The sequence below is a fragment of the Mus caroli genome, unplaced genomic scaffold (assembly GCF_978045245.1).
Source record: "Mus caroli unplaced genomic scaffold, Mus_caroli_1 scaffold_1, whole genome shotgun sequence".
NCBI lineage: Eukaryota > Metazoa > Chordata > Mammalia > Rodentia > Muridae > Mus > Mus caroli.
This window is the reverse complement of record NW_028227256.1, coordinates 34,241,358-34,268,592: the sequence shown is the minus strand read 5'-3', so window position 1 is coordinate 34,268,592 and position 27,235 is coordinate 34,241,358. Positions and strand designations below refer to the sequence as shown.

General features: G+C 46.5%; 1 protein-coding gene across 10 annotated transcripts in view; it reads right to left on the bottom strand.

Moving 5' to 3' along the window:
* The window catches only part of Inpp4a (inositol polyphosphate-4-phosphatase type I A), a 109,836-nt gene that overhangs the window by 38,878 nt on the left and 43,723 nt on the right, over positions 1-27,235 (bottom strand). For all 10 annotated transcript variants that reach the window (XM_029475146.2, XM_021170851.3, XM_029475213.2 and 7 more), the window contains exons 2-11: positions 13,482-13,543; positions 12,862-13,071; positions 12,333-12,377; positions 6,477-6,595; positions 4,459-4,575; positions 4,125-4,204; positions 3,760-3,871; positions 2,916-3,006; positions 2,329-2,476; positions 1,263-1,393 (exon numbers count right to left, since the gene is read on the bottom strand). In XM_029475146.2, coding sequence (XP_029331006.1) covers positions 1,263-1,393; positions 2,329-2,476; positions 2,916-3,006; positions 3,760-3,871; positions 4,125-4,204; positions 4,459-4,575; positions 6,477-6,595; positions 12,333-12,377; positions 12,862-12,967 — 949 coding nt within the window. In that variant the 5' untranslated portion in view covers positions 12,968-13,071; positions 13,482-13,543. The remainder of the gene's footprint in view (positions 1-1,262; positions 1,394-2,328; positions 2,477-2,915; positions 3,007-3,759; positions 3,872-4,124; positions 4,205-4,458; positions 4,576-6,476; positions 6,596-12,332; positions 12,378-12,861; positions 13,072-13,481; positions 13,544-27,235) is intronic.

Sequence of the window (27,235 nt, the reverse complement as noted above, 5' to 3'; positions counted from 1 at the left end):
TTCCTATATTGTCTGTGAAAATCACAGATTTCCCTCAAACTGACAAATCAGTATATAGAAGGAAAGAAACCAAAGGTAAAGACTATTTTGAAAGAAAGGAGTGGGGCTGGAGACATGGCTCAGTGGTTACGAACACTAGTTGTTCTTCCAGAGGTCCAAAATTCAATTCCTAGCATCTAAGTGGTGACTCAGAACCAGCTATAATGGAATCTGATGCCCTCTTCTGCTATGCAGACAGGCAGAAGGACAAAACATTCATACACATAAATAAAGCAAAAAAGAAAAACAAACAAAAAACAAAAAACCAAATGAAAGGGAAGGAGGAAAGGAAGAAATGTAATCATATTATAATCTCAAAAATAAATCTTTCCAAAATAAATAAGTTATAAGAAAAAAAAAAAAAGAAGAAGAAGAAGAAGAAGAAGCCAGGCAGTGGTGGTGCACACCTTTAATCCCAGCACTTGGTAGGCAGGCGGATTTCTGAATTCAAGGCCAGCCTGGTCTACAGAGTAAGTTCCAGGACAGCCAGGGATACACAGAGAAACACTGTCTCAGAAAAAAAAAAAAAGAAAGAAAGAGAGAAAGAGAAAAAAAGAGTACTTTCAAAAACTAAAACAATTAAACAAAAAAATTTATCCCATTTGGAATAGAAAGAAAATGGGTTAAAAAGAAATTGCATAGCTTGAAAACCAAATGTCATCTTCAAGAAGGGCATTATCCTAGCATCCACTAAGCCCTGACACCCCCCACCCCCCCACCCCCCCACCCCCTGCAGACTCCAGCCTGGGAAAAAGGAAAAAGAAGAAAGAAAAAAGAAAGTTGAGGTGTCTAAACCTCACTTTCTCTTGAGTTTAAAATAGCAAACTGCACTCTGACAACTTACACATTCCCTAAAAATGACATTGAATATTAAAACTAGGAAACTGCTTTGCTTCAGGCAAACAGTCCATATCTGTTGGTTTTCAGTGGTGTGAGGATGAAGAACCCACGTGGCCAAGGTAACCTGAAACCGCTTCACTTCCACCTCATTTCACAGGGATTGTTTTAGGAGATAACACCAGAGAAAGACTTCTTGCAATTCACTGATTTATCATTTCAATTAAGATCTGAAAACCCCAGAGTTGAAAGAATTCACACCTACATGAGAATCTATTTTTAAAATCCCACTCAAGATAACCAGAAAGTCTGAGCATCCCAAGCCTTCGGTGCTTGGTCAGGAGTGTGGGAGGTGCAGGAGCCTGGGAAGGCAGGGCCACACCCACCTTTGTACTGATGGAGGTCAGTCAGGTTCTCCTGGTAGGTGAGGATGATAGTCTGATACTGGGTGACAATCTGGCGCCGGAGGCTCTCCCAGCAAGGGGACAGCTCCCCCAACTCTTCCAACTCACATACTCTGCAAGCAAAACACACACACATCAGGCTGCAGGGCTGGCTCACCTCCCTGCAGTTAGGACCAGGCCAGCAGTGCCACTGCCATCCTCACAGGATGATGGGAGAGATCACTGAGCACATGGGAAGCACGCAGAGAAGCTACAGGAGCCGAGGTAAATGCTCCAGGCCAGCAGCGAATGTGGGGAGAAGAGAAGCAGCTGAGGAGGAGCTCTGCTTGGTGACCTTGAACATGTTATTCCAGCACTGGTCTGGTTGTCTGCGAGACGATGCATTACTCCAGAACAGAAGGACGGGAGATGTGAGAAACCACTCACCTCCTCACCCTCTTCCCAACAACCCCCTTTCCGTGTCAAGAACACAGCGACAGTCTCACACTTCTGGGAGAGCCCCATCTCCCATCTGAGCATGCTTGCTGCCTACACTGGGTGTCAGCCCTGCCCGTACAGTTGCTGCCAACACCTTAGCTGGCTCTAAAGCACCTGCCCAATGAAGGAGTTCTTTGAAGCAGTAACACACATGATGTTAATCACTAATGCTGATTTAGAAAAAGCTGTGGAGGTCACAGTGTGAGACAGAGAGGAAATAGTCTCAGCCTTCCTTGGAACTGAGAAATATACCTCGGGATAAAAGCTTGGCTCTGTGGGAGGGGAGGACCCTGTAGGGCCATCCTCTGAGCTCTCATCTCTATGGTTCCAAACAGGAGGGATGAGAAGGAAAAGAGAGAGAAAGAAGGGAAGATGGGCTGATGTTAGCCAAGCCTCTGGGGCTTCAAGCTCAGCCCCGTGAAATTCTTGTCCACCAAACTGTAAGTCAGAGGAGCAAACAGGCTTCAGATGGCTGGGGCCATGGGGCCAGCAAGGGGAGAGCCTGGGTCTGCACTCAGCCTGTCGTAGGCACGTGCTCATGGGTGGTGAGTGTCCATCTACTTGGCCTCACCTGGCTGCATCTTCTTCCAGCAGTAGCTTCACAAACTGCCGAGGCACGTGCAGGGAGAGGACGCTCTCTGCCATCTGCTCCAGGATCCGTAGGTGGTTACCATCAGTAGTTGGGAAGCGGTACATGCGGCAGATGGCACCACCAAACACTGAGGTGGGAATGCAAGAAGATAGGCTGTGGGTGAAACGGCTGCAGACCCCCTGCACCACTCCTCCTTGGGCCCTCAGTGACTCTATGGCCCTGTTTTCCCAAGAGAACTAATATGCAAGCAAACAGCAACAACAAAACTCAAAACCCCACACCCACATAAAGCCAGCCCCTTCAAGCAGTGCCTGACACTCCTTGCTCTCAGACAATGGTAGTAACTGAACAGCAAGGAGCAGGGGCAGGAACACAGTCAGTCACTAAAGTCAATGTCTAATAAGAGTGAAATGGAGCCCCTTCCTCAAGGGATTTCTGGCTCTGCATACTGCCGAAAATGCCATATTGGTGAAGAACAACAGATAGGTGCCAACTGGGGCATGAGTGTGCCAATCAAAGTGGGTGGGAGTAAAGAGTGGCCAGTCACATGAGAGGAAGCTGCTTACCTGCTTTCAGTAAGCTGTCTTTTCGCAAAGAAGCATATTTGGATCGGATTCCCAAGGCCTCGGTCAAGCTCTCATCAACGGGCAGAACCATCTGATAAAAATTACAGAAAGGGACAAGAACGGTGTGGAGACTCCATCACACACACGTGCCGGGCTGGTCCACAGTGCACAGCTGACCAGCACACACACTGATGTCCTTCCTCATACTGCAGAGACACCTACTTTTCATCGAGTGTCTGTCTTCTGAGCCACTGCACCTTGGGTGTCAGGGTTGTGGTACACAAAATGAAACAGAAGGGCAGCGGCCACCAAGAACATCCTCAGTGCAAGTGCTCTGAGCATACTTTGGGCAAATGAGGTAACATTTTATAATGCTTCTTCAACAGCACTGACTCCTAAGTTAGAATTCTCATTTGGTAACTGTCTGGGTGAGAGACTGTGTGGGACATGAGGAGACAGGAGATAGGCAGGGACAGTCCTGATTGGGAGGGAGTGTGAAGGTGACTGGGAAAGTCAGTCACTGGCAGGATGTGATGGAAGGCATAGGTCTTCATTACCTCTTCGCCCACACCTTCCCACTCTGCACCACATACACTAGCAAAGATGCTCTGCTCTCAACCCTGTGCTATGGAAGTGGCTGGTGTGGCTCAGGGAGCAGAGACCAGTTCCAGGTCAGCAGAGCAGGAGCCCTTCCGTTCCTCTTGGCATCATACCCAAGAAAGTCCGGAGAGTCCCACGGAAGGCAAAGTCAAGCAGCAGGCCCTGCCCTTCACTGAGACAGATGTGCACGAAGATAATCAATGCTCCTATGCCTCTCATGGAGATGAGAAAGGCGCCCACTCACCCTTCCATTGACAGTGTCCAGAGACCGAGTCACAGGAGGCTGCTGGTCGGACTTCTCCTCCATCTGCCAGCCGATCACAGTTATGTTGCCGACACGGTCACTCTCTGCAGACCTGCAACAAGCATCGCACCTTGACAAGCACTGCATTGGCTCAGCTGCTTTTCTTTTTAAGGCAAAGCTCAGCTATCCTGGGTCACCAGGGTCCTGGGAGCAGCAAGGAAGGAAGCATCCTGACAGGCCTTCTGGCACACTAAGCGGTCATCTTACCTCCCCTCAGCAGGCACCACTGCCTCCCCTAGACAGTCCCTGGGAGGACGGAGGGGCAAACCTTTAGACCCTTTCCAAGGAATGAAGGCAACACCAACCTCAGTGTCAGATGCAATCTGTGATGCCTGTCCTGGAGCAGATCTTTGACCACGAATGTTCCAGAGCCCAGTAAGTACATCTGGGGGAGAGAGGGAGATCAGTAGAAGGACGCTCTGACCCACGTACCACCGCCCAGGGAAGTCGGTGGTTCCTATAACACCTCCGACCCACCCTCACCTTGTGAACCCATGACAATGGTCAGAAGAGAATTCCCAGAGACAAGTGTGTCTCCACACAGGTTAATTCATAAGGCAGTGGTGAACTCTATCCTGCTTGGACTGTAACACAACTCTAAATGAAGAGAAACTGTTGCCCGACTGCATGATACTTAACTGTTCCCTGAGATCTGTCTTTGACATCATACACAGACAGCTTGATCTGGGTCATCTGATTTATAAGGGAGTCTTGAAAGAAGGCAATGCTGCTTAGAAAGATAGGGTTGTTGGTTCCCTAGAACAGGAAACAAGAGTTGGATTTTATTTTAAGGACTTGTTTTAACTGTCCTAACATTTTCAGAATGAGGAAATTAACGTTTTTACTGATTGTTCAACACAAACACTAATGGCAGCGCCAGACAAGAACCAAAGAGCTCTGCTCTCCAAAGAGGAAAATCTCTGCTGGCAAGATCATCGCCAGTCTGACAGGGCAAGCGGGCCCTTGCAGAGGCTCGGCAGAGGATTCGCTCCCAGAGGAGTGCGGTCAACATCCATGGCATTCTTGTGGTACAGTTTCTGTGTGCTATATTTTAGACTGTTCCTTAGGGGTGTTCCTTTCAGGTTTGTGCAAAGGCAGAGGAAAGAGGAAATGGATGGGTTCAGTAAGTATCTCTAGACTCCTGTGTTTGGAATAATTAAAACTGACCTTTCGAGAGCTGTCCTCTTTTAGGACTGGGTCTAGTTTCTAGATCAAAGGTACCTATTTTTTGGCAGCTCTGCCTCAGAGCTCTACCATACTCTTCTCAGCAGCTCTAGGTCTATTCTCTCAGTACCTGCTGGGCAGCCCCTCCTAGGGGAGTCTATGAGCCTTCCCCCATCATCCTTCCTGGAAATCTATTAAAGCAGGCTAAAGGTCTAGGATTCAGCTTTGGTGCCCCCTTGTTTGTTGAGCAGGCAATGACCAGGAGAACACAAACCCTTCTACAAAGTCTACCTCCGGCATCTCTCCCCACACACCTGTTCTCCCAAATCCTTCCTTTCACTAAAGTCATCCTGCATCCCTCCCCCAGACACCTGTCAGAGGCAGAAGACCTCCTTGCAGAAGTCCTGCAAAGCTAGCTACTGTGCTAGATCACAAGCACCTTGCTCAGCCTACAAAATCAGTTTCTTGCACACACTAAGCAGATCTAGTTATTTCTTAAATCCCATGATGTTCTGCTATCACCTGGCACCACATACTATGTTCAGTCCTAGACTGGAAACATAAGCATTACCTGCAAGACATGCAGAACCAGGCCCCTGCCTGGACCTGAGATCAAGTCCTGGCTAGGAAGCCTGCTTAAAGGGATATAGCTCCTGTGTCCCCACCCTGCTACCCTAATGGTCCCCAGGCTTTCTTTCCAGTGCATGAAGTGATCAGGGTTATTTCAGCCCCCATCCTTGGGAAGCTTGAGGTCAAGGGCTGTGTCCTTATGGGTTTTGTACCAACAATCAACACAGTGCTTGGTCTGAGGCCAGTGCTCAACAAGTGCTTCTACCATAGGCAACCTCACTTAGAGGGGCTAGCTTCTAAAATGGAAAAGTTGAATTAAAATTATGTATTAATGAGTTCATGTATAAAAGCATAGAAATATAAAAATTAAAATGAAGTTTGATTTGGTAATTATTCATATTACAAATAAAATCCTGTGGAATGCCATGTCAGAATCTCCTATGACCCGTACCATAACTCATATAATGTGCTCAACTATCTAAAAAGATATAGTAAACTTCACTAAGTAAAGCTATGTAAATTATTTTTTAAAAGCACAAAATACATAACACCAAAAATGCAAAAATAAAAATTAATAAAGAATACAGGCATGCCCCAGCCTAACAGTAAACACCTTCCAAGCACTGTGGAATGAACAGAATTCTCTAATCATAGCAGCAATGGGAGTGACAGGGGACAGACAGCTACATCTCATCTCTTAAAAGTCAATCAGCCTTATAGGTCCCTCCTTAACCAACAGTCTATCAAAGCTCAGGCAGGATGTGGCAAATGGAGGGCCACCCCAGAACTGTGACAAAATGGATAAATGAGCTGAAATGGAACCAAAGCCACAGCTACCCAAGAACTGAGTGACCCTTCTGCTGGGGCCACTGACAACCATGAGCAGGAGGGCTCCCTGACAGAAAGGGACCAGCAGCACCCACCTCGATGATCTCTGTCTGCGCGTGCTTCGTCCAGAATGCCTGTGGAGGGGTGGTGACACTCACAGCCACAAAACTATTTGGTTTTCGATCTAGCGATGGAGTGTGCAGCTCACTGCAAGCTATAAAATCAAGACAGAGTAAAAAGGAATCCTTTTGGAGAGAGTTCTACTTAGCTCATTGCTCTACACAAACCCAAAGGAAAGCTTAAAATAATACTCCCAGAGACACCATGATCACACTGTCAGTAAGACAGGGGATTTAAAAACCTGTCTTCTCATTCTTTTCCCTCTTCCACCCCTGGCACTAGGGTAGCCTTCTGATTCAGAGTGTGACAGCATAGTTACATACAATAAATATAACACAGTGCAATATAGTATACACATAAAATAAACGATCTTGTGATTCAGAGTGTGACAGCGTAGTCACATACAATAAATATAACACAGTGCAATATAGTATACACATAAAATAAACGATCTTCTGATTCAGAGTGTGACAGCGTAGTCACATACAATAAATATAACACAGTGCAATATAGTATACACATAAAATAAACGATCTTCTGATTCAGAGTGTGACAGCATAGTCACATACAATAAATATAACACAATACAATATAATATGACATATGTAGGCACTTATAGATACACATAAAAGATCTTTTAAAAATAAGAAGGGCACTAAACATTACTAAATCTCCAGTTTTTTTAAGACAACATGAGTCCTGAGGTGATGATAGCAACAGCTATGCAGCTGTGCAAACGCATCTAACACCATCGGGTACACTCGAGACAGTTAAGGTGGCAGCTATTATACTATCTGTATTTCTGTTATCATCAAGCATATGGGGTCAACTCTAACTCCAAACTACATCCTCACAGTCACAGGAGGTAAGCTCTGTGCAGGGAACAGGATGAAAGGAAGACGGTGAGACGGACAGAAAGAAATGGGGGAAACCTTGAAAGAATTAGAAAGACAGAAAATAAGGAGGAGGCACTACACACTGTAGGTTAGGGAAGACCAATGCCTTGGTGTGTTCCAAGTAACGTTAATTAAAGTTAATCAATTCTTCATGATCACTGTCCCCTGAAGTACCCCTCCACAGTCTCAGGCATCTGAACATCTGTTTCCAGGCTGATGACACTGTCAGGAGATTTAGGAACTGTGGCCTCATTGGAGGAAGTACATCACTAGGGGTGGGCTTTGATTTTGAGGCCTCTCCCTACTGCTAGCTGCTCTTTCTGCTGTGTGCTTGAGTTCCAAGGTGCGAGCCCTCAGCTTATGCTCCAGCTGAGACTGCTGTTGCTTGTTGCTGTGCCTCCCCACCATCACAGACTCCTACCCCACTTCTTCTGTAAGCTGCCTTGGTCACCTTGCCCAAAGCCCAACCACCTTGTTAGGTTCTGATCATACAGTGGCTGCATTCATCCTGTTCTGCCAGCCGTTCCTCCCTATCACACATGTGTGCACATACCATGTTAGAGCCACTGTTCACGCAGCTGTTGCACAGTCCCCCCGGCCACGCAGTCTCAATCCTTTCTAGTGTGACTCTGCCTGCCTGCTCCTGAGGAGCACCCCGTAGCACTGTTGAGACTGCAAGGCTATGTAGAGGCTGACGCATCCCTTCAGTTTGTACGGCTTAAAAATATCTCAGTGCACCTGAATGATTGAAGGGTATTTTCTCTAGGTAGTTATTTCCTCTAAGACCTTTAAATATATTGTCTCAGGGGTTCTATTTTTTACTGCTATAAAACTGACAGTCTAATTATTGTTCTGTGTGTGTGTTTGTGTGTGTGTGTGTGTGTGTGTGTGTGTGTGTGTATGTGTGTAGCTCCTACAATTTCTCCAAGATTGGCTTTCAATAGCTCTACTATGATGTACCTAGACGTGTTCAGTTCTGGTTTATCACAGTGGAAGAAATGCTCCAGTACAAATGCTAACCCCAGCTTTGTTTTGTTTTGTTTTGAATACAAACAGACTAAACATTCTTACTGTAGGTTTTGTGGGATCATTAGTTTGTTTCTGAAACAGGATCTTACTTGGCAGCCCTGGCTGGCTGGAACTCACTTCAGAGACTAAGAAGGCCCTGAACTCACAGAAATTGGCCTGCCTCTCCTTCCCAAGTGCTAGAATTAAAGGTGTGTCCACCGTACCTAGCCACTGCTATGGTTTTTAATACCACCCATTTTCTATTGCTTCATCTCTCCAGCTTCAGTTTGGAAGTTTCATTTTGGTCTTTGCCTAGAATCACCAATTTTGCCTCAATTGTGTCAAATTGGCTTTTTAAAAAATCTTTTTGATTTTGATCACACAGTGGCTGCATTCATAGACTTTTAGGTTCATTTATTCTATATCCCAATCCTATAAAGCTCATTTGGTTCTTACCCTAGCCCTCTGTGTGTGCTGGCTTCCATATGTTGGGGCTTTGCGAGGCCCTGGTCCTGTCATTACTGCCCTGCCTTTCTTTCAAGTGTTCCTTGTCTATTAAGCTTTTCTGTCAGCTTCTTGTTTGCCTCATGCGTTAGTCCGGCCTGCGTTGGCTGCAGTATTGTAAAAAAGCACTATTGAACTAATTCCAAATTTTTGAGGAGCTGCTAGATTGATTTCCAGAGTGGTTGTACCAGCTTGTAATCCCACCAACAATGGAGGAATGTCCCTTTTCTCCACATCTTTGCCAGCATCTGCTGTAGGCTGAGTTTTTTTATCTTAGCCATTCTGACTGGTGTGAGGTGGAATCTCAGGGTTGTTTGATTTGCATTTCCCTAATGACTAAGGGTGTTCAACATTTCTTTAAGTGCTTCTTGGCCATTTGATATTCCTTAGTTGAAAATTCTCTGCTTAGCTCTGTACCTCATTTTTAAATTGGGTTATTTGGTTTTTATGAGGTTAGCTTCTTGAGTTCTTTATATATTTTGGATATTGGCCCTTTATCAGATGTGGGGTTGGTGAAGTTTTTTTTTTTTTCCCCCGAAACTGTGAGTTGCCAATTTGTCCTACTAACTGTGTCTTTTGCCTTACAGAAGCTTTTCAGTTTCATGAGGTCCCACTTATTAATTGTTGATCTTAGAGCCTGAGCAATTTGAGTTCTGTTTAGGAAATTTCTCCCTATGCCAGTAAGTTCAAGGCTCTTTCCCACTTTCTCTTCAATTCAGTGTATCTGGTTTTATGTTGAGGTCCTTGATCCACTTGGACTTATGCTTTATGCAGGGTGATAAATACAGATCTATTTTAATTTTCCACATACAGACTGCCAGTTAGACCAGCACCATTTATTGAAGATGCTTTTTTTTAAACAACGAGCATCAGTACTTTGCTCCTTTATATTACTGAGTAACTTCTGAATGAGTTGAGGCACTGCCCATCAATCGGTGGGCATTTGATTGCCTCTATTTCCTGGTTACTACAAACAATGTTGAAAACACTGTGAACTAGTTTGTGTTGAACATTATGTCCTCATCTTTCAAAGATGTTTTTGCTGACTATGTAATTCTAGCTTAGCTGCCTTTTAAAGAATTTTCAGTGTTACCCTACTGCTTTCGAACTCCTTCCTCCTTTCCATCTTCTTCTCTTTTCTTCCTCTTCCTCCTCTTCCTCTTCCTCCTGCTCCTGCCTCTGTTCCTCCTCTGGCATTTTAAAACGAGGTCTAAACGTAAAGCTCACAGTTTGTTGCTGCTTTTTACATTTCGTCCTCAACTTTCAACAGTTTTGATAGGATGGCTCTAGATATGGCTCTCTTTGGAGTTTATCTCAGCTCTGATCGAAAAGGACCTTTAGCAAGTTTTATCATGATGGAACTGCAGAACATGGGGAATAAAATGAAGATCTTAGAATCATCCAGATGGGATTGGAGAGACAGCTAAACAATTAAAGTGTTCACTGCTCTAACATGGCTGCTAGAATTCAGATCCGAGCATCCATGTCTGACTGCTCTCAAAGGTCAGCATCTCCATCTCCAAGGGATCTGGAACCATTTTTTGGCCTCCATAGGCATGGACAGATGCACATGCGCGCACACACACACACACACACACACACACACACACACACACACACACACATGAGGAGAGAGAGAGAGAGAAAGAGAGAGAGGGGGGGGGATATATGGATCTCCAATTTAACTTGACTATCAAGCAGCCAGCAGGTGTCCGAGAGTCCCACATGACAGAGGCTGTTCCTGAGCCATGGCAACAGCAGTAATAAGAGTGGTAGCAACAGAAAACCCCGGAAAAAGAGAGAATGTGATTTCCAAAGTCACTACATCACATTGTTCAAAATGTCTCATCTTTAACCACAATTTATGAAACACACACACACAAAAATAAAACACACAGGACAAATCCTGGTCGCACATAGATGAATTTAAAACGTAAAAAAGTCAACAGTGCCTGTCCCTGAGGGACACTGATGTCTGACCTACTAAGAAACTAGGTAAAGTATGATGAAAATGTCTTATTAAATAGAAATTATCAGTGAAGGAACTGAAATCATAAACCTAGCCATGTGGAGAATAATATTCAAAAGTACAATAACGGAACTGAAAAAAATCGAGAGGAGCTCAGCTCTGGGCAGACAAAGAAGGAGTTGGCACACTTGGGAGATGTCAGCTAACATTATATAGTCTGAAGAACGGAAAGGAGGGAAGGAAGGAAAGAGAGGGGGGGAGAGAGAGAGAAATAGAGAGAGGGAAAGACAGAAAGAAAGGACAGTAGTTTCCAAGCGACCCGGGAGGTCATCAAGGTCACCAAGCCAGGTTTAAACAGAGTTCTGAAGGAGAGGTGGGGCACTTGAGAAACATGGCAGCCAGGTGCTTTCCAGATGTGGTGGAAAACATGATGCCTGAGAGGTATTTTAAACTAAACTCACATTCTTCAGGGCTACAGGATTTCTTGTATTATCTTTAAACTTCCTCTCTGTGCTCATTTTTCCATTTTCTCTTTTAAATGAAGGCATCCTGGACTGTCCACCTCTCTCCTGTTTCCTATGTTGCTTGCCAAGTCAACTTCTTGGATATTTTCCAGGCCTTATTGAATTGTCAATCTCATGTTAGGCTTTAAACTTCAGCCTATCCTCTGTTCTTCAGCTGCTTCTTGCCAGCAGTGCTGTTGGGGGACACACTCAGGTGCACCCTTCCTTCTTAGAGGTGTGAGTCACAATTTCTTTGGTACTGTCTTCCACTCCTGCAACACCTGCTTCATCCAGGTTCCCCTGCCTCATGCTGTAGGCGTGCCATGTGGGCTGCTGGTCAGTCTTTCACTTCTTTGGTCTTATGCTAAGTCACTTTGAGATATAAATTTCTTACAGCACATGCCCATTTTACAGCTCAATGCGTCGTATAAATCCCTATATCAATATAGCACTCCCAGTGCTGGCTGAGATGGCAACACTTCCCCTACCATCCGTAGATGTAAAGGGAACCTGAGCCCTAACTCTGGCTTCTTCCCTCCTCTGCCCTCATTCTCCTTCTGCCAGGTGTATGGGCCCCCACCCAGTGACACTGCCCCTCCCTCCAAAGAGACAAGTAACTCTGTAGCAGATGTGAGAACATGGCCAACCACACACTGCCTGCACGGAGCTAGCCTGCTCATCGCAGCATCACACAGCCTTCCAAACACTCCATTCTTAGCATGAACATTTGCCTCCATAAAAAGATTGGCACCCACATGTGGACTGTGACTTTATTCACAACAATCCCCCTGAACACAGCTCCAATCTCCATCACGGCCAGCTCAGTCACCCTGGAGTAGTCGGTTATAAGAAGCAGCCTCTGAGATGCTGCACTCCTCAGAAGCAGCAGTGGAGGTGACGGCAGGCTCTTAGAGACAGACTAGCAGTAACAATCAAGAGAGAGGTACTTACCTAAGCTGAATTCTAAAATGGGCTCATCTGGATCTTGGATATTTCCTGGTAAAGGAGAGATGACAGGAAAAGTCACCCAAAATAAATCTTCCACAGAATTTAGGTTGTATTTGTTTTGTACCAAAATAGAAACAAGTTTGTATAGGCCACCCAAAAATATTATAGTAGATGGTTTATAAACTTTGAAACAGTTTAGTGATTCTGAAAAAACAAAAACAAAAACAAAAACAAAAACAAAAACAAAAACAAAACAAAAAAAGCCTCAGAGCTCTTTTCACTCTGCCTATGGAAGGCAGCCCAGGGTGCCCACTGGAGCTAGAAAACACATGCTCTTCAGGTGCACCAGACCAGTTCCCAGTTTCAGGAGCATTAGCTATCTCGAGTCCTACTTCAACCAAGAGTCCACACCCGGACACCCTCTTTTAAAGGCTTGGTTGCCCTCCCCTGGCCCTTCCAACACAGCTCCAGCACAGAGCCTGAATGTGTCATGTTCATGACCAGATGTCTAGTGTAGGCATGGGAGGCTCACCTGCCAAAGAAAGGCCGACCATGTCGGCTGCCACGTCAATGGTGGAAGCCCGCTGCATCGCACGGGCCCTGGCACCATGGCGAGGGCTGTGCTCTCTTGCTGTCATGATGTCATTGGTGAGGGTATGCTTCTTGTTCCTGGGTCACACCTCACCTGATTCCCCAAAGCAGAGCCGTCTCCAGGCCCTGGACTCCTACGATGGCAATAGCCCTGAGACAAGGGAGTAAACACTGGTGAGAGTCAAGGTGATGATGGAGAGACTATGCCTATGGGAAGAGAGCAGGACCTGACCCTGGCAAGATGTTGAGAGCAGTGTCTTGTGACAGGGTGGAATCAAGCTAGGATGTCTGACACCTCCTCCTGTCTTCCTCCTCCCTGCCCTCTGCATGGTGTACCCGAGGATGCTCTTCTACCAAAACAGGCCGCATTACAGATGGCCTAAATGTAGTTGTAGAGTAATGTGTTTACGAGTTTCTTACTGCTCTCTAGCACTCTTCTACTGGCAAGTCTCACAGAATCTTCAATCTTCTATCAACTCCCACAGCACAACCTCTGCTGGAAGGACAGAGACTATGTGAAGAGCCAGGCTACTGCTCAGGTCAGTCTGACAAGTGACTTACCATACATGCTTGCTTTTGGACCACGTGGCATTGCGTCACAGAAGGACATCCAGATCCATCATCTAGAAACAGAAAAGCACAACTTGATGAGCTCACAAAATGTCAAGTTCCCCAGAGCAGGGACTTCCCTCTAGCTTCTCGCTCAAAGGAACAAGAGAGGAAAATGCACATTCCCGTCCACACCAAGGGTTATCTGTCAGGGAGCACGGGCCTGCCTGCAAGATACAAGAGGGAATGTGGTTTGGAGGAAATGAGGAGAGCTAGGTCCTGGCTTGCCCCCAGGAGGGGCTGCAGTGCAGCTCTGAAGCTCTGTTCTCTGCTGTCTAAGAGGCTAGCTGCACTGTCTCAGAGAAGCACACTGAGAGCCAAACACACATTAGGAGAGAGGGCTCCGTGTGCTCCACTGGGCCCCCACTTGCCATCACTACATGGTGAGCAGGTTCCTCCCTGCAAAATGAAACTTAGGCCAGGGAGTCATGAGGCATTAAGGCAGGTCTCAGGGCCCTGCTCACAAACCCGGTGAGAGTGAGCAGGAGGGCACAGTAGGGCAACACACTCAGACCTTGACTCATGTCCTTCTACAGGCTGTGCTCTTAACCTTCCCACTGGGGTAAACCAAAGATCTCTGACCTATGAGCCTCAGCCACCAGGGCTATGGACTTGTTGGAGAGCCACTTTGGAAATTGCTAAAAGGGAGAAGTTACTCACTGCTGTAATCCAAAGAATTTGCAAGTTAAATGCTGAAACTTAGAAAGTACCAAGACTACCTCAATGGCTGGTCTTTGTCTAGCTCATGTTGGTTTACAGACAAGTCTGTGGCAGGTGGTCCTGCCGGCTAACTGACCCAGCCCACTGTAGATAGCGCCATCTCTCCCATCACCCACTGCTGGCCCTGAGCTGCTTACATATGAAGACACCTGCCTGAGAAAGCAGTCACTGAACATGGACACACACGTTTCTCTCTGCTCTTGCCTGTTGGTGTGATGCAGTCAGCAGACTGCCTGAGCTCCTGCTTTGACCATCCCCACCCCAACCTACATTGTGATGACTTTTGAACTGTAAGCCAAGAAAACCCTTTCTTCTCTAAGGTGCTTCTTTTCAGTGTGTGTGTGTCACAGTGGCAGACACAAAACTAGGACAACTCCTGAAATCCCACAGTGATAGATGCAGTAGGAGTGGACCAAGCTCACTAAAACCCTACAGCAATAGGTGCAGTAGAAGTGGACCAAGCTCATGGGTGATGCAAGCATCAAGGGAAGGAAGTCAGGAAACAGGAGTATATGTATGGTATTTTATAAACCCATCAAACTCAAGCAAAGTAACACTAACTCCACCTGTTCCACCTACCCATCTGTTCTTCCAAATTATATACTACTGGAAGACCTGTGCCCTCTATACTATGGATAACATTCCAGAGTGATACAATGATTTCACAATACAATTTATATTACATTTTATAAACAAAAATATTCTTGCCAAGCATTCCAAACATGGAAAAGACTCATGCAACAAAAATGCTTATTGTAAATAATGAAGACTAGAATCAATCTAAGTGTCCAGTTACCGTATGTTCTGGAACATCATGAGACACTAAAATCATTCTAAAACACCCAGAAGTCATGCACAATATGAACTGAAGCTCTGAGGCCTAAAACCACCACTTAAACAGCTACAGAGATAAAGAGAGAGCTCCGAGAGCTGGCAAGGGTGCAAGAGAACTGGAACCAGTTCTGCTGGGCTGGAGAAGGACTGGTGTAGCTACTCTGGACAGCTGAAGTCACTATCCAAACAGCAGGTGACCAGCCAGTGATCCAGCTGAAACATGGGATACAATCTGGGGCACAACACAGGATACAGAAAGGCACATTTATATATGTATACACACACACCATGGAGACTTTTTAGAGCAGTGACAGACATTAAGAGTAGTTTATCGAGCCGGGCGTGGTGGCACACGCCTTTAGTCCCAGCACTTGGGAGGCAGAGGCAGGTGGATTTCTGAGTTCGAGGCCAGCCTGGTCTACAAAGTGAGTTCCAGGACAGCCAGGGCTATACAGAGAAACCCTGTCTCGAAAAAAACCAAAAAAAAAAAAAAAAAAGAGTAGTTTATCATCCATAAAATGTACAGAGCAAAACAGATTAATCACTGGGAAAGCCAACCATACAGAGGCCAACTGGGGCAGTCCACTTGGTGTGAAGTGCAGGCACAGGGCTCAGAATCCGTGTTGTGAAGTCAAAAAGATAAGATGTAGGGCTGGGTGTCCACTACAAAGGTGTGAGTGGCTCCTGGGCTGAGAACATTCTGTTCCTGGCTGGGGTGCAGGTTCCCTAAGTGAGCCTGTGACAAGCCATTGTATCATACGCAGGTAGGTTTTGCACCTCAGTAAGAAGTATATTTGATGCCTTTAGTGATGGTCCCAAGGACAGCAAAGCAAACCCTTTATCAGTTTTGCACCACCTGATCTTTAGTCACAACAACTTAAAAGAAACAAGACACAGAGCCAGTGAAAGCTGTTAACAAGATGGCCACCAGGGCTGAAGTGGTTTCAGGGAACGGTTCTGTCTTCCACACTGCCATCTTCACATGTTCCAAAGGCTGCATTAAACACTGGCTATGACAGTATGTGGAAGGAGCTGTTGTTTTCAACTGTAATCTCAGCATTCTACGACCTGCCTCATTACCTTTCTCTACGAATAATGGTGAAGATTCAAGTGAGCCCTTAAGACAGAAAGATGTACCACTAGCAAACAGCCCTATCTACACCCTGACATCCTACCCCAGCATGGCTGACAACCCACCCTCTCTTTCCTCCTGCCCACTCTACCTGCTCACCTGTCTCTGAGGAGGGTGGTTTCTGTCATATATATTGGGAGTTCTCCAAAGATTAAAATTTGCAAAAAGGGGTATTTACACACTAATTTTGTACTAGTTCATAGGTTAGAGGAACTTTTAGGTCAAAAGATTTTAGCAGTTACTTCTCATTCTATTTGGGGGCATTTAATTATAATCTATAATTTAAATCACCAAGTCCCAGAACGCAAGGCAATTTGTTAAGCTAAACTTGGTTTCCCTCACTAATTTAAAATAATTCACTAAGGATTCCTAAATTCCCAGTGTCCCCAATTTTGCTCCCAGTTCTATTTGAAGATTGGAGTTCATTAGGAAGAAGAAAAACTTCACTTTAGTCAAGGGGGCGCAAGAATGTGGGGAGAGGCTTAAGCTGGAAAAAAGAAAGCAGCAGCCAATGAGACTGCCTCCTTCCCCACTCCACAGAGGATCCTGTCTCCCTATGACAGGAGAGCAAAGGTCAGCCAAGGAAGGTCCTACATCACCAGTGCCTGGAACCTACGGAGGGGTGGGGCACTGACAACGGAAGGCAGAAAGCAAAGGGGGCGTGAGGATCCTCACAGGGGATGAATGGAACCTAGAGATGGCAAGGCATCTCAGAAGCTTCTAGAGAACGTCGAGGGAAAGGCCCTCCTTCCCTTGTCCTCGCTGAAGCTGAGGAGGCTCTGCCACCTCTTGGAGGCTGGAGGCTGGAACTGCAGGAGGAGGGTGAGTCACATGCAAGAGCTATTCTAGTTCATCTTAAGAGTGGCATTTTTCTAAAATTAGGCTCATAAAAATGGGGATAGGGAATACTATATAGAGGGGTGCATCCTCTCAAAAGTCACATGGAAGTGAAAATTATCTGAAGAAAAAAAGGCCCAAATACAAACGGGGCTCTTCTGCCCTGCCCAGCCCAGCCCTATGCTGAACCTGTCTACAAAGGGCCTGGAGCCTTCCCCACGTAGCTCTCTCTACACACAAGGCACTTGAGAGGCAGTGGCATGAAAGACGTGAGTCAGAGCGAGCCAGCAGTCCTGAGGGACAGCCTATGACAAAGGATGGAAAAAGAGAAATTTTCCCTTAAATCCCAAACCCAGGATAGCTAAAAATCATAGATCACTGTGACATCAGCACTAACGGGCAACAAAGGTTACTATGAGTAATAGCCAAAGGAGACAAGTATCCTGCAGCCTGGATGCCGACTCAAACAAAATGTCTTCCTGCCAATTCTCAACTCCCAAACACTACCTTGCAAGTAAAAACAGTCTGGATAAGAGTCCAGCATCAGAAAGGTAGTATCAGGGTGTTGGGAAAGTCCTTCCCTTGGGAGAGTTGTAAAGAACATCTGCCTGCTTTCTAATGAGGCCCCAGTCAAAGCTCACCCTGTGGGGCCAATGAGCTCACCAGGCTTACGGAGCCTGGAGGGAGGCTGCTGGAAGGAGCATAGGTGACCCTGAAACTGCTCCACTAGAAAGCCCTAACTCAGCATGGATGATGGCTGTCTTGTAGCCAACAGATGGAGGGAGCCACTCTCAACCTCCAGGAGCCTCCACCTCATCCTCCCCACCCCTCTATGAAATTAGAGAAGAACTGCATCCAGATATCTAGGAGGAGTGGCTGGAATCTCAGGTGGGTCCCAACCCTCACCAACCCCTCCTTCTATGCGGTGATGACCACAGCCAACAACTGTACTGTGATGACGGACACTCAGTAGGAATCACAGCTCTCATGCAATCAGTATCGCTTTGCTCAAAGAACTGATTTCTACGCAACAAAGTATAAAGCTCTGACTCAGTGTAGCCATGCTACAAAGCAGTTCAGCATGATTAGTGTGTGGAAAACTGGGAGGGGGGGATCGCTTTAGAAATCAAGCACAAGTAGAACAAAGTGCTAACAATCAATGTACATCCCTTGTCACCCATGGCACAAACAACTTCACCCAAACACACGCACATGCATACACACACATAGACACACCAATGCACACACATGCACATGCATATGCACACACATGCATGCACACACATTCTCATGGAGTCATTCAATTATTTACCTCCTGCTTCCCATTTCCTGTTTTCTGCTAATAACTATAAATATATAATGATGGTAATGGCTGAACACCATTTAGGTAGCATGATTGCAAATATAATGAATATGATAACTGAGATAAGATGGTGCCTGGCCCCAGATGCATATGTGCATGTATTCCCTACTCAGGAGACCAGTCGCTTTATGGACTGCAGTGAAACTCAGTGGTCAATGGATGGTATTACCAGGTGAACTCTTAGAAGACAGGCTCCGTCCTCACGGATAGGACTGGTGCCCTTCAAGTGGGCTAAATGTACCTAACCTTTCACACTTCTGTATTCCACGGTGTGAGGGCATAAGAAGGCCCTCACCAGATACCAAGTGCTAGCACTCCAATTGTAGAATCCAGAACGTAAGAAATGATATTTATGAATTGCCTAGTCTTGGGTACTTGAAAAGGTACTTGAAATGCCATCTCACAGCGTAGGATGGTCTTGGTTGCTTCAGCTCTCTGCACTCCAGCCCTCCCTCTTTCCCACCTCAGTCAATGGCACCTCTCCCTCTTCTCCCTCTGGGCTTCCAAGAAACCTGGTCTCACATGCTCATCCAGTCCATCACAGCCTCAACCTGCTCAGCTGTTCATGCCCTGGGACTTGGAGTTCTCACTGCACTGTCTGTAAAACAGTGAATGCCAGGCACCCCATCCCCAACCCCACCCCATAACCTCCTTTACAAGCCATTTACCCAGCATAGCCCCTCTCTATGACTACAACTCTTGGGATGACAGCAGGCCTCCACAGGAAGGCCTTTAGGGACAGCTCAGTCAAGAACACCTCCCAGGCAAACTGTGACCCCTCAGGAGACTTTCCATAGGAAGCAGCTTGAAGAGATGCCCTGGGGAAAGTGCTTTAAGTCATTTATGCTGAGCTAACACAGTGGCATGATTTCAGAGTAGCCTGAAATCCCAGCTACTGTTGAGCCTGAAGCAGGGGGGTGGAGAGTTTGGGTCCAGCTGGGTCTAGAGAGTGCGTTTGTGGCCAGTTTAGACAACTTAGCCAGACCCTGTTTCAAAAGAAAAAGAAAAACAAAGGGCTAAGGATATCACTTGAAGTTAAGCACTTGCTAGCATGTGAAGGCTCTGAGCTCCGCCACTGAATAGAATAACACCAGCACATGCTGAGCAGCACAGGACCTGACACCTAGTCTGGGTGCCTGGAGGTGTGCTAATGTTGACAGACATTGTAATGCTGGAGGAATGCCAGGGCCAACTGTGGGGCAGTGGAAAGTCCTTAAACTTCACACTCACCCACTTTTCCAAACACCTACCCTTTCTTGCGTCTGTGCCTCATGCTATTTCTTTTCCACAAACTAGCAGTCGCTGCAGTGAGAAGGCGAGGGTCCCTTATGAACATGCCTGGGAGCACAGAGGTGACAGAGAGGCTTCACGGGGAGCTATGTCACACCAGATAAAAACACAAAACAAAAACAAGCTCACAGCCAGGCTGGTGTTGGGCAAACATCTAAACCCCTTCCCTGTCTGAGGGCTAGTCTGCTCCTTTCCAGACAGAGCAGCCCATTCTCTGGGTGCCAGCACAAGGACTGTGGAGGCCACTTCCTAGAGCCAATCAGCACAGTTCTCACACATTCATTCCCGCCCACTCAGCTCCAGTTGTCAGTTATCACCACATGTCTTTCCGAGCACTGGGAAGATAATGGACACACTGTGTAGAACCTAATGTGCACTGTCATGGCGGCTGTGACAATGTCTACCATTGTGAGTGCTGTTCTTGCTCCTAATGCCAATGACTGAAGAGTCTCATTCTCTCACTCTAGTTAGCTCAGCCACTTGACACTCACACATTAACTGAAAGCTTCCTGGTACTTTAGCTGGTAAAACTTTAATGCCACACAATTTTCCAGCTATGCATACAAAAATGGGAACCAGCCAATATTAATCTTTATGAACTCTCACACACCAGTTGAGACATGCAGCTTCCAGACAGCTAAGAGGCAAAGAGAAGAGGACAGTGGCTTCTCTGTGACTCAGGACATCTGAGTTGAGGGGCCAACCAGCCAGTGAGAAAGGTAGCGTTTTCTCAATCGGGTTCCAGGAGACACAGCTAGAAGACTTTAGAGCATGAAGCTAACCTAATCCCTCTGTGGCTGGGTAGGATGCTCCCTTCCTTTCTTTCTTTCAACAAAACTCAAAGCAAGGAGCCTGTCTTGGTAACAGATTCTACCTCTCCCTGTCTAGAGCTGGACCTCTAGACACCAGAGTATCCTCTATCCCAAGCTCTGTTTCTCGCCTCCTTCCCCTTGTGCGTGGCAAATCCACAGCTGCCTCCTAGAGCAGCAGTACAAGAGGGGGCACCCTTTAAGGGCAGTAGCACACCCTGAGCCAACAATGCCCCTTGCCTTGCCCTGACAGTTCATGTCCTTGTCCCATCTCTCTGCCACCCCAACATCTATGTTACCTTCCTGTCAGCACTCAGTAGCCATGTCAATGGTGAAACCCACTGCACGGTACCACAGCATCTGTGGTCATGTAAATCTTATCCTACGTAATACAGTCATTGTCTATTACAAGCTGCAATTGTGTCTTGTTATTGGTTATTGTTTCTTACTTTGCCTGAATTATGAAAGTCAAATTTTATCATGAATATATGTGTCTAGGAGAAACCAAGGTATCTAAAGTTTGGTACTTCCCATGGTTTGAAGTTCCCACGAGAACTGTCCATAGTAAGACTGTATTCCTAATGATAAGAGAAAAATACTAGCTAAAGCCAGAACTACGTACTGCAGGAAGGAGGCCCAACATGGACGAACTTCAGCAGAGGGTGCATCTGTCATAGCTAGTAGGCTGACAGAACTCTGGAGCAGGAGCATGTGTGCACTAATGCCAGTAGTACAGATGACTTTCTCAGCTCCCTCTGCAGATGAGCTACCCACATGGTAGTACACACGGCAATCCCCAACCTTTAGCTCTCCAGTGCTACCCATCCCCCAGACACTGGCTGCATGGATTCTCTCAGCTCTCTCCAGGGATGAGAAATTCCCCGGCCTCAGTGGGAGCCTGGCTAGGGGGCTGGGATCAAATGGTAGCCCCTGGGATTCCCATACTAACCATGAGCTTAGGTTTAGGCAAGTTTTTGCCAGGGTTGGAAGGTGGTTATAGAGACTCACCTGAATTCATTATGACTTTTAGTAGCTAAACAGGAACCTCCTTATTGCGTGACTTTAAAGAAATAAAGCCAGATAACTCCAAGACTCCAGTTGGGTTTTCCAGACAGCAAGCTGCTGGCCTGTCCGGCAGAGAATCCCAAACAGCTTGTACATCAGCCTACTGTTTGTATTTGTTGTTAGTATTTGAATGAAAATCGAGATAGTCATGGAGCAAAGCAAAACAATCTGAGCTGCTATAATTAAAATGCAGCCCTAAAAATGCTGGTCACCTCCTACCCTACTCTTCTTTAAGGAGCTCTATGCTGTAGCCACTGGAAGGAGTAAGCTCAAGATGGTGCCTGCTGACTCCTTTCTGGTGTGAGGAGTAGCCATCATTTCTCCTTCTCACCTGCTCAGGGCTTAATGAGTGCTCCCTGCTCGAGTGTTCCTTAGCAAGGCATGTAAACCACAAGGGGAAAGGTTACACAGCTGGACCAAGATGTGCCGGGCCTGTGGTCCCTTCTGGCTGCTCTTCCAGTCTCCATGGAGACGTACAGCTTCCGTAGGGACCTCTCTGGTGGATCCTCCCCAGAGAGGAGGTGCAAGCTCAGACAGTCATCAGACAGCCTGCAAATGCCTTCCCTGGCCACGACCCATGACCCCGTAACTGTGCTGCACAGAAGACAGTGAAGAATGGCAACTGTCTTGCTTTTCCCCGTAATGTGCTGGGAATGGAACCTAGGTACCATTCTGACTCTGAACTCCATTTCTAAACAAGGGTGATGATCACGGAGTGATAGGCAGGAGGGGACCCCTCACAGCCATGGCTTACAGAGGAAAGCTCCAGCCTTCCTAACCAGTGCTGTCTCTCATATGGAAAGCTGAGCACTGAGCTCCTGACTCTAGCTGACTCCAGCACAGGCGCCAGAGTCATCTGCGAAGAGAGAACCTCAACTGAAGAAATGCTCTGTCAGGCTGGCCTGTTGGCAAGTCTGTGGTACATTTTCTCAACTGGTGACTGATGTTGGAGAGCCCAGCTCACCTTGAGAGGGGACACCCCTGGGATGTTGGTCCTGGGTGCTTTAAGAATATAGGCCTGGCGCACGCCTTTAATCCTAGCAGAGGCAGGCGAATTTCTGAGTTCGAGGCTAGCCTGGTCTACAAAAGTGAGTGCCAGGACAGCCAGGGCTACACAGAGAAACCCTGTCTCAAAAAACCAAAAAAAAAAAAAAAAAGAATATAGGCCTAGCAAGCCATCGTCAGCATTCCTCTATGGCTTCTGTATCAGCTCCTGCCTTCAGGAGTGTGTCCTTCCCTCAGTGATGAACAATACGTTACCTGGAAGAATGCGATGAAGTAAGCCCTTTCTTTACAAGCTAGTTTTAGACAATGATGTTTGTCACAGCAATATGAACACCGCGTAAGACAGGTGTGGGGAGGACTTGTTCATTTTGAAACTCTTGGAATTTTTTTGAAAAAAATTTTTTACATGTACGGGTGTTTCATCTGATGGTTAGGGTTATGGTATATATACCATGTGCATACCGTGTCCACAGAAGCCAGAAGAGGGTACCAAAGCCCTGGACCTGAAGTTATAGATGGTTGTTAGCCACCAGACGCATGCTGAGAACCAAACTTTTATTTTCTGAAAGGTCAGATGGTGCTCTTAGCCACTGAGCTATCTCTCCACCCTAAAATCTTTTAAAATGTTATTACATTTTATTTCTAAATGTGTCTGTGCACATGTATGTATTGGCACATGTGACGGTCAAAGGACAACCCTGAGAACCGGGGGGGCTGGTCCCTTCCTTCCACCAGATGGAAAGGAGTGGCTGAACTCAGGCTGTCAAGCTTGGCAGCAAGCACCTTTCCATGACCATCTTGCCAGCCTCAGGTCCTATTTTTATAATTACTAGAAAAACTTACTTTCTAATTCACTACTGTCAAAGCTGGTTTCATGACAAAATATGACATTTCCTAAGTATCAAGAGAATTCCATAAAGGGCTCTAAATTCGAAGCAACAGCCACAGATCAATGAAGTGCCAGGAAGACAAAGCTATTTTTGAAACAAGGCAGCAAGCCAGGAGACCAGGGATGGTCTGCCCAAGGCCTTCCAAATGGGAAACCATCCAAGTTCTAGATTCCTCTCCAACAGAGAGAAATTGAGGAGAGAAGTTCTGGCCTCCTACGTAGCATGGAGGACATAAAGAGGGCCGCACAGCTTACACACGGTTACGTACACAGAGCAAAGTGTATGCTGTCGACTTGCTTCAGCTCTAACAATGCAACACTGTTTGAGCAATTCACTGCTGGAGAGAACACTTGGCAGACAGTGACAGACCATTCCACGTTCTCATTAAAGAGAGGGTGAGGGGGTTGGAGTGTAGAGGACTTGGAGACAGTGGTCTGGATTGTCATATAGGGCATCCCTGGAGAGTTGGCCTATAGTTTCAGCTAATCAGTTGTTAATACCATTTTGTGTTTGGTGAAATGGCACAGTCTTCACCTATAACGTGACTGGATTGGGAATCACCAAGGTGACACAACACTGGAGCACGGCTTTGTGGGTATTTCCAGAGAGATTTAACTGAGGCAAGAAGACTTGCTGTCAGTGTAGGTGGTACCATATCATGGCCTAGGGTCCTAGATGAAATGAAGGAAGGGGAGAGGCAGGTGATCATCAACATGCTTCTGTCTCTGTTTCCTGCTCCTCCCAGATGGGATGAGGTGAGGACCAACCACATGTTCCTGCTGCCATCCACTTCAAACAAATGGCCCTTCCTTTAAGCCATTGTTGGGGACTTTATCACAACAAGAAGGTAGCTAGCATAGGGCCCTTCCGAGTGTCTGTCCCAAGGTGGCCAGGCTAGAGTACTACTGCAAGCTGACAGTGGCAGAAATGATGGAAACCCACAGAGGAAAGAAAATTTTAAACAGCTTTTGAGCCATGACTCAGGCCGATGCACTTCTTTGAGGAAACTTCTAGAGCTGCCCTTCCAATGCTGCTGCTGACCAATCTCAACGAGGGAGGTAAGGCGCCAGCTGGTCCTTGTCACTCTCATGCCCCACATCCTCCCTACAGGTGACAATTCTTCTTGCACTATCAAAGATCATTCCAACAAAAGAGGGCCCCAGAGGCAGGGGACAGACAGTGATTCTGATGGGCTGGCTCTATGGTAGTCTCTCTGCTCTCCCCTGTCCACCTGGCTAAGCGGCCTAGATTATGCTCTGCACCCACAGCTGGGGTCACAGCTTCACCTTCACTTGCTTAACAGCTGTTACCACACCAGGCCCTTCTGGAGCGCACACAACTGAGTCAATGATGTAAGAAAGTGTTAAGTCATTTTACAGGACCCTGCACTATGAGGGAAACAAGGAGGAGGCCTGAACCTGGTGAAACCGGTCTGCAGGTGAGGGGTGGGCATAGCGACTTTAACCATGTGCATAGTTAGGGGAAGCAGTAATTGAAGCAACAGGAATGTACAGCATTCTAAGGGATAGAGAAGGCAGGGCTGGGAAGCCAGAAAGGGTCAACTCAGAGGCAATGAGGACCCTCTTAGGATCTTAATTCTTTAAACAAATCTGCAAAATACTGGCACTCTTTTTTTTTTTTTTTTTTTTTTTTTTTTTTTTTGGTTTTTCGAGACAGGGTTTCTCTGTATAGCCCTGGCTGATCCTGGAACTCACTCTGTAGACCAGGCTGGCCTCGAACTCAGAAATCCACCTGCCTCTGCCTCCCGAGTGCTGGGATTAAAGGCGTGCGCCACCACGCCCGGCGAATTTTTTTTTTTGTTGTTGTTGTTTTTTTGTTGTTTTTTTTTTTGTTTTTGAAGACAGGGTTTCTCTGTGTAGCCCTGGCTGTCCTGGAACTCACTTTGTGGACCAGGCTGGCCTCGAACTCAGAAATCCGCCTGCCTCTGCCTCCCAAGTGCTGGGATTAAAGGTGTGGGCCACCACGCCCGGCTGCAATACTGGCACTCTTGAAGCTCTCTCACTGGACAGGCTTTTGAGCACAAACCTTTGCTTGCTTGGGACACACCTTGTAGGAAACCGCCCTGTTCAGGACAGGTATGGATGGGTCAAGATGGTGCCCACCAAGCAACAGAGGTAGGGCATACCCAGGGGTCTCCATGGACTCCACAGACAGGTTTGGTATCAGCACAACTAGAGGTAACAGCCCATGCTCACAAGCTCTTAGAGACGCACTCCATGTCTTTAGTTCCTGTATAAATAAACCCAACAGTAAGAGGAACTAAAGACATCAGAGGCTTTAAAGGCAGTGTGCCATGTCTTTCTGGAGGAGGTGGGGGAGGCATCCTTCACCACCTGCTGGGTCTCTGACCTCCTCCTAAGTGGTACAGCTCTGGAGCCACTCAACACCGTGGCTGCCACTGTCTTCCTTTTGCTACAGCTTGTTCCAGAAAGATCGCATGGTGGTTGTACACTGTTTGCAAACTGGCCAGTAAGAGGAAAGGTGTCATGAGGACCTTTACCACCACCCCTTTCTCCACAATCTGCAGCTGAGCTCTGAAATGGCAACAGCAAAGAAACTAAAAGCTCCCACAAAGTAATGGAGATTAGCTGTCAACGCTGTTTAAAATCTCTATGTCTGCCTCTACATTTTAAAAATGGATAGCAGCTGGATGGTAAAGGGATTGGGGAAAATGTACCATCAAGATTCGTGTGTGTGTGTGTGTGTGTGTGTGTGTGCGTGCGTGCGTGCCTGCCTGCCTGCCTGCCTGCCTGCCTGCCTGCCTGCCTGCCTGCCTGCCTGCCTGCCTGCCTGCCTGCCTGCCTGCCTGCCTACAGAAGCCAGAAGTGTCAGATCTCCTAAAACTGGAATTACAGGCAGATGTGAGCAACCTGATGTGGGTTCTTATTTTTGAGATTATAATTACATCCTTTCCCTTCCTCACAAACTCTCCTGTGTATCCCTCACCTTGTTCTCTTTCAACTCTATCTTTTTCTGTAATTGTTGTTACACACACCCCTCTAAATATATAAACAGACCCTGTTCAGTTTGTAAAATGTTATTTTTATGTATGTTTTCAGGGCTGTCAATTTGTATTTTATTTGTTTTTGATCTGTGTGATCCTGGATGGTCTTGAACTCATAGGGATACACCTGTCTCTGCCTCCTCAGTGCTGTAATTAAAGGTTTGCACCACCTTGCCTGGCTATTTGTTTATTTTTTTTTCAAGACAGGGTTTCTCTGTATATCCCTGGCTGTGCTGGAAACCCTGTGTAGACCAGGCTAGCCTCAAACTCAGAGATCCACCTGCCTCTGCTGAAATCAAAGGCATGCACCACCACTGTTCAGCACTTTTCTTTACTTTTTAATCTTAAACTTACTACATGAACTATTGCAACTAACTCCTTAGCACATCCCAACCATCGAACTATTATAACTAACTACTTAAGTACATCCCAACCGTCTGACTATGGAAAGCTTAACCTTGGAGCCATGTTCACAGTCACACAGTGGAAAAGACATCCCCTTCTTCAGTGTTCGTAGAATCTCAGATAAGAAAGCAAGTGTGGGGCTGCAGAGATGGCGGAGTTAAAAGCACTTATTTTTGTAAAGGACCCAAGTTCAGTACCCAGCACCTATATGGTAGCTGGTATATGGTAGCCATCTGTAACTCCAGTTCCAGCATATGTGTTATCTCTTCTGACCAATATGGTCCCCAAGCGTCTGTGTGTGTGTGTGTGTACACATATGTGTATATATGTG